The sequence below is a fragment of the Lepisosteus platostomus genome, chromosome 24, assembly GCF_059453375.1.
Source record: "Lepisosteus platostomus isolate fLepPlt1 chromosome 24, fLepPlt1.hap1, whole genome shotgun sequence".
NCBI classification, from domain to species: domain Eukaryota; kingdom Metazoa; phylum Chordata; class Actinopteri; order Semionotiformes; family Lepisosteidae; genus Lepisosteus; species Lepisosteus platostomus.
Genome location: NC_142634.1, coordinates 10,380,772 through 10,399,568, shown reverse-complemented (window position 1 = coordinate 10,399,568; position 18,797 = coordinate 10,380,772). Strand labels below are relative to the sequence as shown.

General features: G+C 42.7%; 1 protein-coding gene across 4 annotated transcripts in view; it reads left to right on the top strand.

The window, feature by feature from the left end:
• kdm2bb (lysine (K)-specific demethylase 2Bb) overlaps window positions 1–18,797 on the top strand; it is a 79,780-nt gene that overhangs the window by 1,079 nt on the left and 59,904 nt on the right. For 3 of the 4 annotated variants that reach the window (XM_088618814.1, XM_088618815.1, XM_088618813.1), the window contains exons 2-6: window positions 105–249; window positions 768–846; window positions 1,134–1,180; window positions 8,353–8,531; window positions 9,199–9,305. In XM_088618814.1, coding sequence (XP_088474940.1) covers window positions 105–249; window positions 768–846; window positions 1,134–1,180; window positions 8,353–8,531; window positions 9,199–9,305 — 557 coding nt within the window. Of the gene's footprint in view, window positions 1–104; window positions 250–767; window positions 847–1,133; window positions 1,181–8,352; window positions 8,532–9,198; window positions 9,306–16,757; window positions 16,893–18,797 lie in introns of those variants that run through there. The other variant, XM_088618816.1, reaches the window with a different exon arrangement.

The window sequence follows — 18,797 nt, the reverse complement described above, 5'->3', positions numbered from 1 at the left end:
CATGAGCTCCAACGAAGGGTACTTGATTTAAAGTTAATGTCGGGGGTGGGGAGGATGGCCATAGTCGATTTTACTTTTTTTTTAAATGTAATTTTCAAACACAGCGCTCCATCGGTAGGAGAATGTACGACGAAAATGAAGATCTGTCGGATGTGGAAGAAATTACGAGTATCCGAAGTTTTAATTTGGAGGAGAAACTTAAAAGTGATTCATATAATACTAACTACGTGGTGATGATGGACGGGAAAGGTAAATATCCTCGCCTCTGAGTTCCATTCATAAAAAAATATATATCCACGCCTTCCGACCCAAGCGCCATCTGCTACAGAGTGCATAGTGAAGGTCACGCAGTAGTGGCTCAAGTCAAACCCGTGTTCAAGTTTGTATTTTCCCGCCTGGGTTTGCTGTGCAGGGAAGTACTGTCAGGTGCACAAAGAGCTTGAAGTCAAAGCCTACCCATGTTGCTCTCATAGTTATGCCTTAATCTTTTTTTAAGCTTCAAATTGCACGGCACCAAACGTGACGAATAAAAAAAAAAACCCGGTGTAAATAGCCAAGAACCACACAGGCATCTACGTTATCCGCATGTGAGTGTGCAGAAATAATATTGAATTTTAATGCTAGGATAATCGATTGTATCACCTGCCTGGGTACGGTCTGGCCACATTTAATCATGAGCAGAATACGCACTATGAGGCGTAATGAAATTTTGAATACTGTTAAATATGGAAAAGTTGTCTAGCTGCGTTTGCAATTTTGTCACGCAGATTTTACCTACGAGTATGTGCAAAGAGAAGCGCTCAAGATCCCCCTAATTTTTAAAACCAAAGATGGACTGGGAATAAGGTGAGTGAAGACGGTACATTTACGGCTCATGCACTGCACTCATTTAAAATCTCATACAATTTGTAAGAAACCACAAATATCGATTAATCATAATAAAATTAAATTAACACAGCCTAGTAGAATGCGTGTCGTATGTTTCGTTTTTTAGTTGATCGAAATGACCAAAGCGGTACGTGTTAGATATGCATCAAGTGTAAAAAAAAAAGTAAAACTAATTTTGATCATTGGGAAGCACACTTCGGTGCAATGCAAATATCCTAATCGTGTTTTTTTCCTTATTTCCGAAGGATGCCAGATCCCGACTTCAACGTAAGCGAGGTTAAAGGTTTGGTAGGTAAGTAGGACTTCCATGTTTGCTTTAAATCGTCAACAGTGCCGTTTTAGCCCCCCTATGAATAGCGATTTTGGGATGTTGTGCAAGCTCCTCTGTATTTAAAATAAGAGCAAACCGGTTTGAAAAAATCATAGCGGGATTATACCAGATTCGTTTTAAGTCGGCGTATTAATATTACAGAAATATAACTTTGTTTTGATCCATTTTACTTTTTAACTTGTGCAAAGCTGGTGTAAAAGACGCCTAAGGCGTTGTGTTGGTGTAGCGTTTTGCTATGAAGCGAATCCCGACTAGTCCAGTCTCCCTCTGAGAGTTAAGCCATTTTGCGGGTACAAAGCTGAAGGCATTCTTCCGTGGGTCCACAGCAAGCTAATACCGGAGCAGCTGAAGACAGCATGAATCAATTTGTGAGGGTATAGTCAAATTGAGATGAGTCATGTTGTATCATCATGCTGAACTGGAATTCTGCTTTCTACATTTAAATCGTAAAAAGTCATCCAACATATCCCTGTAATGAAAAGAGCGCTCGGATATTTCTGATTCTGCGAAGCAGTTACTGTCGTATTTTTGTTGAATTTAGAACACTACGTATTATTTACTTTGTAAAGTCTTATCACTGTAATCATTAATGCACGAGACAGTGTTATTTGAATGCCTTAAAATACTGTATTACAGAACAGGCAGATTAATGAGATAATATACTATTAATCCCGATGACGATTCGCTTTGGTGAAGCTACATCTGATAGGAAAGGGTCCAGCTCCTTCATCTAAGAACAAATGAAAAACTGAGGGATGAATGAAGGTTGCTGCAGGTTTTGTTTACACTCCAGATTAGTTTTCCTTTGAGGGGATGAACCCACCGTTATTTAGAAATACCAAAGCATGTTATAAAAAAGGACTGGTAATGCAACATATCTGCTGTGTGTCTGGCTGTATTTTTGTTTTGACCTCACTAATCTTAAAAGCTATGTGGTTGAGCTATACAGTTATGCATTGGTGGTTTAGCAGTAATTAAACTGTCGCTAGCAGGTTCTTCAAGGATTCCTTGGAGGATGGGGAAAGAGATGAATTCAGAGCTGCAGAACTCTTCCCATGCTGTGCTGGGTTCAAATCTACTGTTCTTCTCTGAGGGACTGGACAGCTATAATAGGCGGGCTGTGCTTTAAGCAGTCTGAAGAATCTACTGTGCATCCACATGGAGTCAGTAGATTTGCAGCATCTTTACACCAATCAAGTCTTTCAGGATCTTAGCTAGGGCAGTTGCATTGGTAGGACGTCAAGGGTTATTGTTCAGGGGGTCTGTTGGTATAACTAAAAGTGCTCTAGCTTTTGCATTCAATTTTCAGATAGGGTTAAAATTGCAGCTTTTGCGTCTGCTCTGTGCAGGTGTCTGCATTCATACAGTTTGTCGTTTTTTTTTTAAGCAGTTCTTGAATGTTTTACATCGCAGGTTGATAGCCTAGAAGCGAAAGTGTTAAAGGTTGTGCTAGCACAGTCAACTTCCGATCTGAGTTGAGAGCCAGGCGGCCTTTTGTATGAATGGAAAGCAACACCGAGCCTGAACCTCTTGCAGGTGGGGTGTGTAGATCGGGAAGTTTGTCGTCAGTGCTGGTCGTGGGCGGTGCAGCAGCAGCAAGTGGAAATTACAGCTGACTTTGAGAAGTGCAGATAAACCCCCAGTTTCCTGCCGTAGCACAGGATGACTAGAACGAGCTTCCAGGGCATGGTGATTGATAAAGATGCTGCTGTCTAAATTAATGGAGGTTGCAAACTCATGTCTGGGTTCTTTATTTTTTACACATTTGTCCTGTCTTGTTCTTTGCTTTGGGTGACATATCTTTAGTGTGGCAACTATTTAATGTCCCTCATCCATTTCAAGCTGGATTGGGGCTTTTGGCAAAACATTCTTTCCAGTAGTATGGACGATGCACTACTTTTAATGTTAACTATCAACAGTACTGTTCCAGTGAACTGGGATATCTTCCAAGTGTTTGAAATCATATGAGGATGAGACAGAGCATTGCCATGCTACCTCTGCTGTCGTGGCAAAAGACATTCTTGTAGTTGCCATGTTTTAGGAATCAGTGTTAAGTTCATTTTGGGTCAACAGCCTTTCTTTTTTTACAACAGCTGTTTGTTTAAAAATAAGAGCCTTCCACGAAGAGAGACGCCTACGTGTTTACATTCCCGTACTTGTGAGCTTTTGCTATCAGCTCTTTTCATTTGCGGTTTCAAACCCCACTCAAGTGAAAGGCTGCCCAGGGAGGGGGAAAAAACACAGCTAAACGCAAATCTGATCTCCACTGTGATTTACAAGATGAAGTCATGTGGCTTCTGAAAAAAGTTTGGTTTCATTTCCAGGATGTTCAAGGATGTTCTTTCATTGTCAGTTTGTCAGGTGTTACTTTTGGGTAAACTTTGTCAAATTATTTCTTGCATGGATATTCATCCATATATGTACACACATTATTACCTAGATTTTAACTCCTGAGATCATTGTGTGATTTAGCTGTGGCATGTCCTGAGTTTATATTCCTTATACATTTTACACACACCTTAAATTTGTTTCCACCTTTAAATAGAACTGTACATTCTGCACTTCTATTGCATGCATTGTATAGTACCTTTCTGTGCTCCCTGTGCATTCTAATGCACTGCAAGCAAGGAAATACATAGTTATAGTAATTAAATGGAGGAAAGCAGCAAAACTTTCACGTTCTTCTAAAGCTGATTAGATGAGAGTATGTGACTGTGAAGCTGAAAACAATTTACTTTCCTCATAGCTATTGTTTTGGAGCATCACTATTCTCATGCTTTCCCCTTGCATTCTGAAAGTGACTTTAGGAAGGAAATGTTTCAGCAGAACTTACTTTTTGCAAAGTGGTAGAAAGATTTGTTGCTTTCCGGGTGAAAAGGGAACAGAACAGATAGGGAGATCTTCCTGTGGTTCTCGGAAGGTCACGTGACCGGCAAGAGGCTCCTCCTGGATTCCCAGAGCTGTCTAGTCCAGGTGACGGGGCTGCTATTCTAAGGAGCTGGCTTCTGGTATGGCAATACCACATTTGGTTTTGTCATATGGCTTTTTAATAAAAGGGAATTTCTTTTAAAAAAAATGAAAAAAAAGCAACTTGCAATGTTAAAAACCCAAAAGCACATTAAAAAATATTGGATTACTGCATTAGCAGCCTGAATGGTTTACTAGAGGAGATGATCTTCATTGTGTTGCTTTCTTATTGAGGGGAAAAAAGAGGGGCATTTGGCATTTATCACCACACGGTCTGTTGTGTGCCTTGTTATCGCAAGGAAATATGAACTTCCTAAGAGGACTGACGGTATAAGCTCTAGTTTAAGGGAACTGAAGAAGCCTGGAGATCCTCAGTGCTGTACAGCCACTTTAATTCTCTACAGAGGAGGAGCTCTCAGCAGCACACTGACACTGGTACTCCCACAGTAACTCCTGCAGTGCATGTGGAAGAGTTCGCTGCTAAGAAGTAAAAATAAGAGAGGAACTACAGTAAGGACTGTTTCAGACCCTCACAGCCAGCAGCTGTATCACCCTATAACTCACAGCTGGCAGCCCACAAAAAACTAAGCAGTTGTGAGCCTGGGTAGTACCTGGATGGGAGACCTCCTGGGAAAGCTAAGGTTGCTGCTGGAAGAGGCGTTAGTGGGACCAGTAGGGGTGCGCTCTCCCTGCAGTCTGTGTGGGTCCTAGTACCCCAGTATAGTGACGGGGACACCATACTGTAAAAAATGTGCCATCCTTTGGATGAGATGTAAAACAGAGGTCCTGACTCTCTGTGGTCATTAAAAACCTAAGGGCATTTTTTGAGAAGAGTAGGGGTGTTAAGCCTGGCTTCCAGACCAAATTTCCACCTGGCCTTTACCAATCATGGCTTCGTAATAATCCCCATCTATGAATTGGGTTTTTCACTCTGTTCTCCTCCCCACTCATAGCTGATGTGAGGTGAGCGTACTGATGCACTCTGGCTGCCGTCGCATCATCCATGTGTGTACTACACATTGGTGGTGGTAGTGGGATTCCCCATTACCTGTAAAGCGCTTTGAGTGGAGTGTCCAGAAAAGGGCTGTATAAGTGTAAGGATTATTTATTTATTGCAGCAGCAGGTTTGATTTTTGCCTAAGTGGACATGGTGTGAGTGGCTCATGAACTTGTCAAACGTTAGAAGGGTATCTAATCTCTTGGACAGTTGTTGGAATAGGTTAAGTGGAGGAGCTCATTTTTTTTAAAAGCAGAACAAAGATGCACATTTTACTCTTTCATTCCTTCAGGATCATTCTGAAATAAATACAGCATTTGAAAAAATGAGTTTAATAACCTCATTTGCCTTGTACCGCTCTTCTGTTCTCAGTTTATCACATGGTTAAAACAGTAGTTACAGTAGTACACTCATCACTTACAGGCTATATTTAATTGAAGGGACCAGAGGAGCCAAATAACTTGCTGAATTTCTTCACATGTGAGTATTGTCACTAAGACCACTGTCACGCCTGCTTTTTGTATCTGTCTTGGGCTGCTTTTCTCAAGACTGAATTGAATAAAAAATGGGTAAAAAAATAAATCACTCTTCAAGACTGCCCAAGTGCTGGTGTAAGGGAGTGCAGTAAATAGTCAATTTCCTCTTTTGTGATTGTTTCATTTCCTGAGGTGACTCTTCTGCTGTGACAGAGGCTAGGTCACGTTGGCAGTTGCTGTGCGGCTCTGTCTGCTGTCGTCCTGGACAACTGCAGTCACGGTTTTTACCCATGGCCTTTTTTAAAAATGTGATTGCGGCTCGTCTTCCCATTCTGCATTGGAAAGAAGCTTATTCCTGGGAAAGGTGACAGTATTCTGGAGGCTATCCCAGACGCACATGGCACACAATGGGAGTGCACCTTGTGTGGAATGTCCCGTCCATCACAGAGTGAGCACTACACTGACACAAACAAGCACCAAGAGAGACAACCTGTAATCTAGGAGACGTCTTTTATGTTGTTGAAAAGGTGGGAGAAAAGCTGAATGGACTGGATAGGCAAGGGCCTGCAGTCTCCCCACAGAAGGATCCCCAGTCCAGAATCGAACCCCGACACCAAGGCCTGCTCTGTAAGCACTGCTAGGCTGCCATGCTGCAGTGCCACCCAAACTGCAGTTCGATCCACGAGCAGTGGGTACACATGGCAATCCAACAGACCAGAAATGTTCTTTTTGACTTGTTTCTGTGAATCAAACCATAGTGATAATGGGCGAGGAGGCTTCGTAAAGCAATTAAAAATTGCTCATCATTCACACCCTTGCTCTTTAGCTTTTTCTGAAGAGCCCTGTGGCGTGTTTTGTGCTGAGTATTTTTTTTATTCCTTTTTAAAAGGAGCCCTGACTTCCCTGAGTTGTCTGAGAAGGCAGGCCTGGAGTTTTCGAAAGTTGCTTGTTTTGGCTGTCTGCAGTGTGGGCCTGAGCAGACTGACCGGGAGTGTGCATGACAGCTGTCCCACAAGCGGTCTTCGCAGTGAAACCCTATTCCCTGAGCGCTCTAGTCATGCCAAGGGCTGAGAGCTGCTGAGAGCCGCTCACAAACACAGAATTGCACGCTCCTATCAGGAACTTCCTGTGGAAACTGGAACATATTGAGCTGGCAAAGCACCCGGATAATTTGGTTTCTTTTCTAATGGTGGGTGTGTGGTTTGAATATGAAGAACGGGACTGCAGAATAGCACTCATGAGTGTGGTGTGTGATCAGGAAGTGTATGTTTGCTCTGTTATACAGGTTGCATAGATCACAACCTCGTGCTGTAAGCAGGAGTTTAACTTATGCATATTGGATGTAACCTGCCACACAGCTGGACATAAGAAAAAGTTGTCTGTGTCCAGCAGTTAATTTTTGTTTTTGGAAGGTAGTATTACAGGCAGCTCTTGGACAACCTCACATTGTTTGCATGGAGTCGTTCACAGCCTCCATCTGCATTAATAACTAGTGCCAGGCAGGCCTGCGAGTCGCCAGCCAGCATTTACACTACAGAACATGGAGGTTGGCGTATTCATTTATCACTGAAGGCCGACGGGGATACTTAAGCCAGCCTGTGATGTCGGTAACTGGAGAGGAACAGCTGGGAGATGTTAGAACCGGACAGCAGGACAGGAAATGGGCCCGAGATTACAGAGTAGAAAATAAGCGCTGTTACTGCCCGGCTTGACAGGTGCTCGTCTCGACTTACAGGGCAGCTCCCTTTCTCTTCATATTTGTTTTTGTTCTCGAGAGCCTTTTTGCTCTGTGTACATTGCCCGTTCGTTCGAGGTCTGATAACGGGTAAACCTGCAGTCCTCTGTGAGTTTACTTAGCTGAATGGCACGCAGCCTGCAGTCTTACACCCTGTGAGGAAAAGTTAAAAAATGTCCCCTTAGCATCCTTTTATAGGGAGTCTGTTCAGTTGTAAGGTTTTATCTAACTATTACATGCTCATTTTTAAACTAAGTTCAGGCGTACTAATAATCTACATAGCAACCGTGGTTGCACAAAAGTCTGGCTTTTTTCTGGCTGTAGCGTTTCACTTTTTTTCACTTCGGAGCTGTATTTTGTACACAAATCAACAGTACCGTAGAAGACTTGTCGCAAGTGCAGATTCTTGGGTTACCCACAACAGAATTACACATAAACAGAAAACGTTTGTTTTGAACCTGCAGGAACGGTGGAGGGTTGCTTTGTGCTTGTATTGCCCCCTTGTGGTTTGTCGCTGGAAGCCAGTTGGCAGCGGTAGCCTGCAGCAAGTTGCTCCCTGCTGCACTGTACTTGCTCTTGCGTTTTATTGTTGTGCTCATGAAAAAGGTTCCAAGCTTCACATCTTGATCTTTAATTTTATTAAGCCGGAATGCTTACTGTATTTCTTTTCTGAATAATCAGGCATTTAAAAAAAATAGGCCTCCATCTTTTAAGAGCCTTAGGTGGTGTGATTTCTGAATTTGTTCGATTGCTTTAGGAGCAACTTGAAATTCAGGGCTGTTCTGAGTGAGGAAGTGTTCATTTGTTGGCTTTTGGTGATGTTTTCGTGAGAAGGAGCGCAGGGGCAGACTGGAAGTGAAGTCTCCGTGAGTGCACGGCAGCGCCGTCTTCGTGTCGGCGTGCGTCTGTCTCCAGGAGCAGCACGGGCTCTGAAGCTTTTCCGTTTCCGGCGCTGCAGGAAGCCGCAGAGCTGTGGATGTGATGGACGTGAGCACGCAGAAAGGGACTGAGATGAGCATGGCCCAGTTTGTTCGTTACTACGAGACCCCCGAAGCTGAGAGGGACAAGCTCTTCAATGTTATCAGCCTGGAATTCAGCCATACCAAACTGGAGAACCTCATCAAGCGCCCCATCGTGGTGAGTCACCATGCTTGTAGGGTCATGGGAATCAACTGCAGGGGCAGTATACCTCTTTTTATGGAGAAAGCAAACAAGACATTTTTGTTCTTGAGATCCTCTCACATCCATCCACCCGGCAGTTCATTGAAGAATTAGTGACATTGGCTTTCTGTTCAGCAAAAGTCTTTCGTTTTTTTAAAAAAAAAATGTGCTCGCCACTTCCGCTGTACATTCAAAATGCCCTTGCTGACACTTGGAATTGGAGCCAAATGCAAAATAAATCTCTGTAAAACAAAAAGCCACGTGAGGTAAACTTCACCGAAGGTATCTGTGAAACTTCAATCCGATTCTGCCTTCAGTGCAGATCAGAAGTCTCCAGTCCTGGTTCTGGAAGGCCAGTGTGTTTATATGTTTAAAGTCCAGCTGGGCTCTTAATAGCTTGAATCAGCTCAGTTTTGGCTTAATTATACCAGTCTCTCCCAGCTCTTCCAGTGCTGAGATTTTAAAGAGACTTTAAGTATCTTTTCAAAGTGCTTTACTGGAATAGTAAGCGCAACACACCGTTAACACAAATGAAAACGGTAACAGCAGATATGCTGTTCCTCTGGGACCAGGACTGGGGCACCCCTGGTGTCGTGTCTGGTTCAGGAATAATCTGGCAAGTTTTTCTACATTCCTCTTTCAGGTAGATCTCGTTGACTGGGTGGACAACATGTGGCCTCAGCACTTAAAAGAGAGACAAACAGAGGCTACAAACATCATTGCAGACATGAAATACCCCAAAGTTCAGAAGTAAGTGTTGTATCTTTGTTTCACGTTGACAAAACATGGCACTTACATAGTGCAGGGATGAAGACCAAAGTTTCCTTTTACTTTATTAGGAAAAAGATGTGTTCACCATTGCGTGTTATCATATAAATCATAATAAAAGCATAAACTGATAGAGCAAGGCCAGTGATACATGCTGAGAACGTGGACAGTAGTTTAATTCTTGATTGCATGTGTTTGTATACATTTGTATTATAACAACAAAACAAAGCTTCGAAGCTGTAAGGTGCTGAAACAAATACCCAGTTTAATTGTGTTCTGGTGTGTTCTTATTTTACTTAAATTTATAAGCACAGTATTAATGCCTTCAGGGTGTACTGTTGGCCTTTTTAATTTTGAAAACAGTTTTATTTTATACTTGTGAAAAATATCTGGCTCACAGGCTGTTATTTCTCTTCTGATTGAAATGTAATGGGCAATTCTAGGATAGTTGACAAGGGTTGGTGCTTCATGAATAAAAACGGAGAAATGCTTTCTGTGGAGGGTGATACTCTCCCAGAGGTATTTGGGTGCAAATCCTGGCCTAATGATGTGTCGATAGGGTCCTTAAACCAGTGGGTGCAAGGTGTTTGTGCACAGTGCAATGAAGCTGGAAAGCTGGTAAGGTTTTATGAATCCAGATTTTGAAAGCAATAGTGGTTGAGTGTCGAGGACTGGGATTTATTCTTCAAATCTTCTCTGAAACCTTGGCCTAACAAGTTCTACTTTTTGTTTGCGAAGCACTGTTCCAGAAAATCACTTTCTCGGTTTGCATTTCTTCTGAAATATGTGGGAAGGGTTCTTTAGAATTAAAAATGATTGATATTTTAGCTTTGAAGTTTCCAACAGATCTCTGAACAAACGCCGGCTGTTTGTGGAGAAGTTCTGTTCAAAAACTGGGCAGCCGGAATCGAACTGAATTTGCAGGCGTCAGCCGCAGTACCCCCAAGACTCCCCTGCCCCCCACTGGAACATGAATCTGAACAGCGTATCGCTCTTCGTCTTGTAAATATCAAGATGGGACAGGATCAAATACTGGGGGCTCCCACCTCAGTGCCAGTAACTATTTAGATGCAGCTCAACCAGCCAGTTAAATCTATTTCTGTGGCTGTGAGAGGCCAAGATAAGATGAGAGCAGGCAATATTCTTTTTTTAGGACAGAGGTCAAAGAATAGGGACAAACCTGTCCAAACATTTCCATATCTGGGATCGCTCAGAATGAGCAGAAACGTGTCTACAACACTGCATGATGGATTAGCTTCACACGCTCGTGTGTACAACAGTCCGACAGGTTACGTGAAGAAAAGTTGTAATCGTTTTTGATCATTCAGTAACTTTTTTTTTTACTCTGTGACAGTCAAGTCCCCATTCTCAATATTCACAGTTGTTAAGGTGTTGAATGGACAGAAAAACAGAAATGGAGGAGGGCAGTCCCTATGTTTTGCCACTGAAGTACAGCAGTTGATAAACTGGGTTTGTAGGTGACAGCCCCTTTCAGGGGATATTATAGGCATGCGTTGCAGAGCACACGGGCTTGCAAAATGAAAGATGAGTCAGGTAGATTCTAATGAGGCTGAACGTACATGAAGGAGCAAAGGCCATTCTCTTTGCTAGAATTTGCATTACTGTATTGCTCTGCTTTATGAACTAAAATAAGAATTGCCTGAATGGAGTTTAGAGCACCTACAAGAGTAAGAATACCATGTTGCCACCAGACACCAAGGGTGTACGCTGCAGATATGTGTTTAAGGTGGAAATATGTAGATGCAGTCATGCGCTACATCAGCTGCTGCTTTAAACACCTGGGCTGTTTCTACCAGGTTTGTGGAACGTTATGTGAAATGTTGATATTATCTGACTGGCCATCACTGAGCAAATAAAAAAATTAACAGAGTAATCAGCTACAATATAGTCTCTAAAAATAAAACAGCCTCTGTATGTTATCTAAAAAATTAATAGTAAAAAATTAATAGAAATGGAAATCAGTAGGGCATCTGTTTTGTCCAGATTCAGAGTCTATGCAGAAAACAGCCCAGTAAAATTCAATCGAAAAATTGCAATGTATCTTTCTCATTAAAAGAGAACAGCTAGGACGTTTATTTCCTTTTGTCTGTCACAAAATGTAATGCCAGATAGTCTAGGTAGAAAGTCCAGGGAGGAGAATGTCTTTTTCTGATCCAGATATTCAATGTCTATAGCGCTTATTAATCATTTGAAATCTGCAAGCTGCTTGCTTGATCAAGGGGGCTTTACTTATGTTCAGAGATCTGAAGGAATCTTAAATCCAGATCACTACAGATTGGGACATTATTTGCCGTAGCTGCAGGCACTGACATTGAGACTTAATAGATGTGAATTAGCACCATGTTTAAGATATTTATTCTGAATGGAGTTGTGGGTTTTGTTGTTATTCCATTGTGAGCTGTTTATGGGCAAGACATTATTTCCGCTTAATGTGCATTGTCGAAGATCTGTGTGAACCAGGTAAATATGATTCAGTAATTCAGGAAAGATGTTTTTCTTTTAAGATATAGTGCTTTTCTGATGCAATACTGAACATATGCCCTCTATCAATACGCTTAGAATGTAGTCAGCAGTGAAGAAATGCAGGCATGCCCATATTTAAAACTAGCATAATGTGTTTAACACCAGGTTATAAATGCAACCATCATATCCCAAAATGTGGGATATGCATTTTAACACGAAAAAAGTCAGCTGTTTGCCTGGAGGTCTCACATATTTCACATTGAAAAATCGTGTGTTGCCATTGTTATTTTTCCTCACCTTAGGAGTATTGTGATGCTATTTCAAAGCTGCCAGGTCTCTGTGGTTTAAATTCTCAATGGAAAAAAAATTAAGCAAGATCGCCCTGTGCATTCATTGCAGAAGGATCTGGGTTTCATTGCATGGAGCGTGGCACTTTCAGCTCGGCAAAGGGATAGTAAGGTTTAAATGCAGCTGGGAATCCTGGATGGTACATGTGTGCTTTGCCAAACACTGTGGCTCTTCTTATTCTGTAGAGTTGGTGGTGGCAGGTCAGCTCTTTGAAGAGGACAGCAGATTCCCTCTTGCCGGGAACTGAAGGAGCTGTTCTGAAGAGCAGCACAAGGTCATTTTGATAAAGCAGAGGTCAGCAGTGAGCAACCCATTGCTCGTCCATTGGCCAATCAGGAGCTAGGGATTGTGCCATTGCTCCTTGTCTCTACTGTATGTGTAGAAAAACTGTTCTTTGAGAAGCTGCAGGGCTGGTAGGGAGAACTACCTATGTGCCTTGGTGTGCATTTTCATTTATTTTAATACATTTTAAGCTGTCCTGAGCTTCTGGAGGGGTAAGCTTCTTGATTAAAAAAATAAAGGGAAGTTTTGCAATTTTGGCTGCATGCTTTTGTGGTTAAAACACAGAATAAAGTCAAAATTAATGAGCTAACCATGGGAAGTTAAAAACATTCCATATAGTGATGAGAAACTTATTGACATAATCAGACAGTATTATTCTAATAGATAAAAATTTTTTTTGCCCTTGATAAATGCAGAATGCAATCATTTAATAACTGAAAAACAAAAATAAGGAGCAAGTATTAGGTGTTTTAGGTGTTTATTTTATGATGACTTCTGTTTCCATTTAACAGCGTAGTTAAAAGGTAATTTTCTCTTCACTAGATCCTATTGCACCACATTGTTTTCATTGCCCTCCACGAATGGGATTTTTTAAATCAAACTTTAATGAAATATGATAGTTGAGATTACTGTACAAACATCACAGCTCTGTTAAAAAGAATATTTTCGGGTGACTCAATCACCATCTCTCAAAAATAAATGAATCATTAAATTGCAAGGCTGAAATGTGAATTAAAGACCTCACAGGGCTGGGGACCAGCATCACTTTTAAACTTGTATTGAGAGACAGCCGTAGAGAAACATGCCGCAGCAGTGATGTGTGTGAAAGCTGTTCACCTTATCTCCTAATTAGTGCAGTATTAGTGGTTCTAATTGGGAGAGGATATCAGCCTAGAGCAAGTTTAAAGGGGCAAGAAAAAAAAATAAATGCAAAAGCATGGGACACCAGGAATTTGCGCATGGAATCTTCAGTAATGGGTTTAACACCAGAAATAGAGGCAAATTATGGTTGCATTACTGGGAGGACCGTGAAGGATATGTGCTATTTTTAACCCCGTTTCTGATTGTAGAGTGTATAAAAAGTTCAGTGCAATGAGATAACAGAGCTGCAGGGGAGGCTTTCATGTTTTTGTAGTTGCGCGGTGTCTAGATTGGATACTTTTGTCTCCCCCCCCATGCAATATATGCAATATGTGCATGCACAGCAATGCAGCAGGCACTCGTCCAGTGCATCCTCCTCACACAGTGCTGTCTGCTGAAAGCCAGCCTGCGGCTCTTATTAACTTTTCGTACATCATACGGCATCTGGACTTGCGTGCTGCTTAAATGGAGCTGCATTTGAAAGGCTTTAATGGGGTGGAGAAATGGTGGCGTGAAGCATATCTCTTGCAATGCCTCACTGTCCTCTGCTGTGAAGGTTGTGCGCTGTTGTAGGTCAGGACTTGTGTTCTGGTGCAGGGGGCAGGGGATTTAATAATTCACGACTGTATTAGTGTGCACAGCGGTGTGTGCCGCAGGGTGTCTGGGGGCAGAAGAGGGCACTGATTGTTGTGAAGCAGAGTATATAAAATGTGGTGTGTAGTATTTTTTGTGTCATTGTTTGGTTATTCTTTCTGAAGCTGTCTAAATTTACTGTTTAAATTCGGGGGGGGGATTCAGCTTTTTGGTCTGTTAAGCCATATAAAGTCCTCACTTGCTCTAGAAGAAGTGTCTCGCGATGATGACATCACCCAAGGCCTCCAGCCCAAGTCGACAATGGAAGACGACAGAGGGAAGAAATCCGTTCAGATGTTTTGGAGGGCAGATTTGTTGCGAGTGCCTTCTTGCACTCGCATACAAATATTTTTACATCATTTTGGACATTTAAGCTGTTTAAATACTAGGGAAATGCCTGTAGAAGTGGAAAAGTGGAATGCACTATTGCCTCACACATCAAAATTAATCTTTTGAATAATGAGCACTCCTAATAATTATTCAGTCAGTACTGTTATTGTCCTGTAGGATAGACTCTATATGGAAATGGCCTTATTGGTTCTGACTTATGGTCTCCAGATTATTTAATGTCTTAATACAAAATATACTTTTTTTTAGACTAACACCAGCATGTACAATAATTTGTTTTTGTCTGTTTAAGAAGGCAATTCAGAGAAGCTAGGATGTGTTCTGCAGCAACCACTTTTGCTCTGGTAGAATTTAGGAAATGTCACTGCAGGTGCCCTGTGTGTACTAATGCTAGCTGTAGTTTAACATTATACACTACTGGGGTCATTGTGTTTTCTGTAGTTGAGCTATGGCTGTACCGTATCTCTGTACTTCACAGTGGTTCCATGTGATCTAGCTGGTTTTAATAACCGATCCAGTTCGATGTGTTCTTCTCCATGCAAGGACGTGAAAAGGCAGGTAGAGGTTAGTTGTTATACTGGTCACATTTCCAGCCTGCCTGTGTTGTACAGGGACAGTTTGTGTTTGGGAGCTATGGCAGCTGAACGTGCTCAAGCGGTGCACTCTCACCTGAGTGTGTTGGTAGCATTAAGTGGCAGTCTGCTGATGGCGGAGGCAGTGTTTCTCATCAGTGTTTTTAATAATGCAGCTTGGCTTGGCTGTGTGGCAGTATTTAAGCCTCTGCTGCCTCAACCTCTCCAGTAAAGAAGCAGATTTACCTATTGACACTATTTCCAGCTTTGTGTGTTAGCTTCTGCACAGTATGTTTATTCAGAAAGTGAAGTCAATGGATTGAATATTGCTTGATCCACAGAGCATCCTATTTTCAGCTGATGATAACTTCAACAGGTTATTCTATATAGGAAGTTGGGAGGCTAAGTAACTGTCAATGTCTAGGTATTTTAATCAAGAAGTAAGAAATAATTACAATGAAATGACTGGATCATGCCTTTCCACTCTGCCCCTCTCTTTTCCCAGTGCCGGTCTGGTTAAATGAGGTTAGAAAACAAGAGGAGGTCACTTGGCCAGTTGGTCTGTTTGGTTAATTGCTCAAGGATCCCAGCCAGCCATTTCTTCCAAGTAACCAGGGTTCTACAACGTGGCTGGGTAGCTTGTTTCATGCTCCAGCAAACCTGTGTGTGAAGATGTGCCTCCCATTCTTGGTTTTAAATGCATTTCCACTTGTGCCTTCTGGTTGTTCATCTAGTCCCAGTTGATGGTTCTGTCCTGCACGTGCCCTCTGGGCAGGTGGATGGCCTATTCGTTCGCCATATTGAATGAACGGGAGAAGAAAGAGCAATGTAACGCAGTAAGAGAGATGAGTGAAAGTGTGAATATGTGGATTATGGAGCAAGAGTGTCTGATTATAATGACTCTGAAAGGTGTGAAGCCAGGTGACGCTGTGATCCTGAAGATGAGGGTCCTGCTGGTGTGACTCTATTAGCTGGGTCCACCAGTGAGCTGGAATCGCTTTCTGAAAGCTGATCAGCTTTACGCTCGTTTATTTTCGCGTTTATCTGCGCAATGCTCAGTCCGGTCTTTTTTTTTGACAGCCCACCGTGGAAATAGCAAAATTCAGTTCCTCACCATACACCACCTTCAAACACAAGTTTCCTGTGTTTCTAAATCTTTATTTCTGAGATTGTCAGGGCATGCTTCTCTAAAGGGTGTTGTCTTTTGCTTTTCATGAATAAGGTGTTGCAAACTGCTATGCCACCAACATCTAACTTTCTAAAGTGTAATTAAAGTATTAAGTGCTTATGAAATGTAAAAACATTTCCTATAGACCTATAGAATTGACTATTCCTTGCATTGGGGAACTATGCATGTGGCTCTTTAAATTTGTCAAGCTGATGGTGGCCTGCGATTTTCGAGTTTAAAGGGAGCCAAGACATCAAAGAATATTTATTATTTATTATTATTACTTTATTAATACTACTTTAAAACTATATTATTACTTTTTTTAACAGAATAAATGCCTGATGTCACTCAGTGTTCCCCCTGAAAGAAGAAACAAACAAAAAAAAGGCGAAAAAATTGAATTCTTTCTGTACTGATTGTTTAGAACTTTAACAATGCGTGCAAAATCTTTTTTTTTTAATAGGGGGAGAAAGATCCCGACAGTGGTACACAGGACGCTGATGATGATGTGGAGCTTTCTTTTTCCCCCCTTCCTCACTCTCTCTCTCTCCCCTCTGATAGCAGCAATGCGTACCAGCCTGTCTGCCTCCTCCACTGCTCTGCCAGTGGTTGCTAGGCAGCGAGCTCCTCCGTGCTAGAAGTCACTGATTCACAGGCTGCTGCAGCCACTTGGTATGATCCTCCTTAGCCTATCAGCTCGGGGCTTGCGGGAGTGCAGCCTGCATACTGTACAGCTTTCATTCCCAGCCTAAATGAAGCTCACCAGGACAGAGAGGGAGGCAGAAAAATAAAACTCATCTTCCCTGTCCAGCGAAATGGGCCGTGTTGATCTACGGGAGCTGGAGTGGAGGGGGGAAAAAATTAAGCCATCGGGTGGGTTTCGTTAAAAAAAAATAACATGGAAGAAAAAATCTTAATTGCTAAGAAAACAAGTGCCAAATCTAGAAAGGGAAACGTTTTTTGCGCTCTCGATAAGTGTAAGGCTGCGTAGTTCAGCCGTTGTTTGTTCAGCTGGTGGCTAGCAGTGTGGAGATGCTCACAGCCTGCCAAGGGCTGCTTCGTGTTTTTGCGGGAGGATGTCTTTAGGAATGTCTGCCGTGGCTGAGGTAGAATGGCGTGCGTGGAGTTGTGCCAGGGTGTTAGCAGGTGTGCCGGAAAGACCTGTCCACAGACGGTCTAGTGCGGGTTTCTCGTTTCTCGCTGCGTGCGATGAGCAGGGGTCTGCATCAGCTCTAGTGTTCTGCCTTTGTTCCGTACGGTGCTGTTCTGCTCTTGGCGGGCGGCTTTCCTGTGGATTCAGTGGCATTTCTTATTGTTTGTTTACTATGTGGGGAGAACAAGTGGCGCTGTGTCACGTCACCGAGATGAACCCCAGTGCGGGACCCGAGCATGGCCTGGCGATCCCATCCTCACATCATTCAAGGTCACCGTTTTCACCGATTGTTTGGGTTTATTTTGGAGGGGGGGGGGGGCGTATCCACCATCTACAGGTCCTCTTTGCTATAGTGGCACGAGCGATGTCGTTTTTCTTGCGACAGCCTCTCCGCTTGGGCGACAGTAGTCCGCTTCAGACCAGCAGTACCGCCCGGCACAGCCCCGAGGGGGAAGCAGAGAGGAGTGAAGCCCGGGAGCCTGCCCTCTGTCCTACAGCAGGGCATCTCCGGGAGGAACCGGGCTCGATTTTCGCTTGTTTGCTGGCGCCTGCAGTGAGGGAGATGGCTGTGGCCAGGGTGGCTTTTTGTTTGTTGGAGAAGGCGAGACGGCGGCTGCATTGTGGCCGCCTGAATTACCCCTCGAAAGTCGCAAATTAAACTCTCTCGTTCTGATTTTTTTGCTTGAGTGAGTTAGGCGTTTCAGAGCAATTTGCAAGCTATTGTGCGGTTATACTCTTTTACCTGGGTAATATCGCTCATGCCTTTCTCAGACAGAGAAAGCTATTGCATGCTTTTGCGGTTTCGTGAGTAGACCACTGCAGCTCCTTGCTGGCTGGAGTTTCTGGGTCTGTCCTTCGCAAGTTGCATTGTGTAGAGACTTCTGCAATCTGAATCGCAACCAAAACAACACCCTGCGAACCTTCACCCCTGTGTTAGCGTCTCTGCATTGGCTTCCAGTGGAATTCCAGAGTCGGATTCAAAATTCTGTTTTTTAGCTCTTTTGTTTCTGAATGGTTTAGCGTCAGATTTTTTTGTGTCCATCTCTCTCCTTGTATTTCATCACACAGGCATTGTTCCCTTGGCCCTGGTTTGCTGTGCGTGCTGAAAACAAATGGGCACTTTTCAGAGACCATGCTTTCCTTTGACTCACGCCTAGTTAGTGGAACAGCCTTCTGAAGAACAAAATGGACAACAGCACTGCTGGCACTTTAAAATCATAACCAAAACTTTTGTTCCTTGGGTTTTATTATTTGATTTTGTTTTATTGCCGTTAGTATAGATCAGACATCTATTGCATTTATGTCCTGTATTTTGACCCTGCTTTGTCAATCTCTTTTTGTTTGATAGTTTTTTTCCTCTTTTAAGCGAAACTCCGTTCCGTGTTGTACAGTGAGTTGTATGCTTGTTGTGCAAAACTTTTAACTTTCTCGGTGTGTAGAGAGGTAAAACTAACACATCAATTCGTCAGATTTGATTGGTAAATGTGACGAGTTGGCTATTGCACCTGTGATCCCATTTTTGAAGATTCTCATCAATTCAAGGTAAGCGCTGGTCACAAATGGTGAATGGCTTTTATTCTTTTATTCTAGCTTGTGTTCATTGCCTTTCACAAATTTGCCTTGTC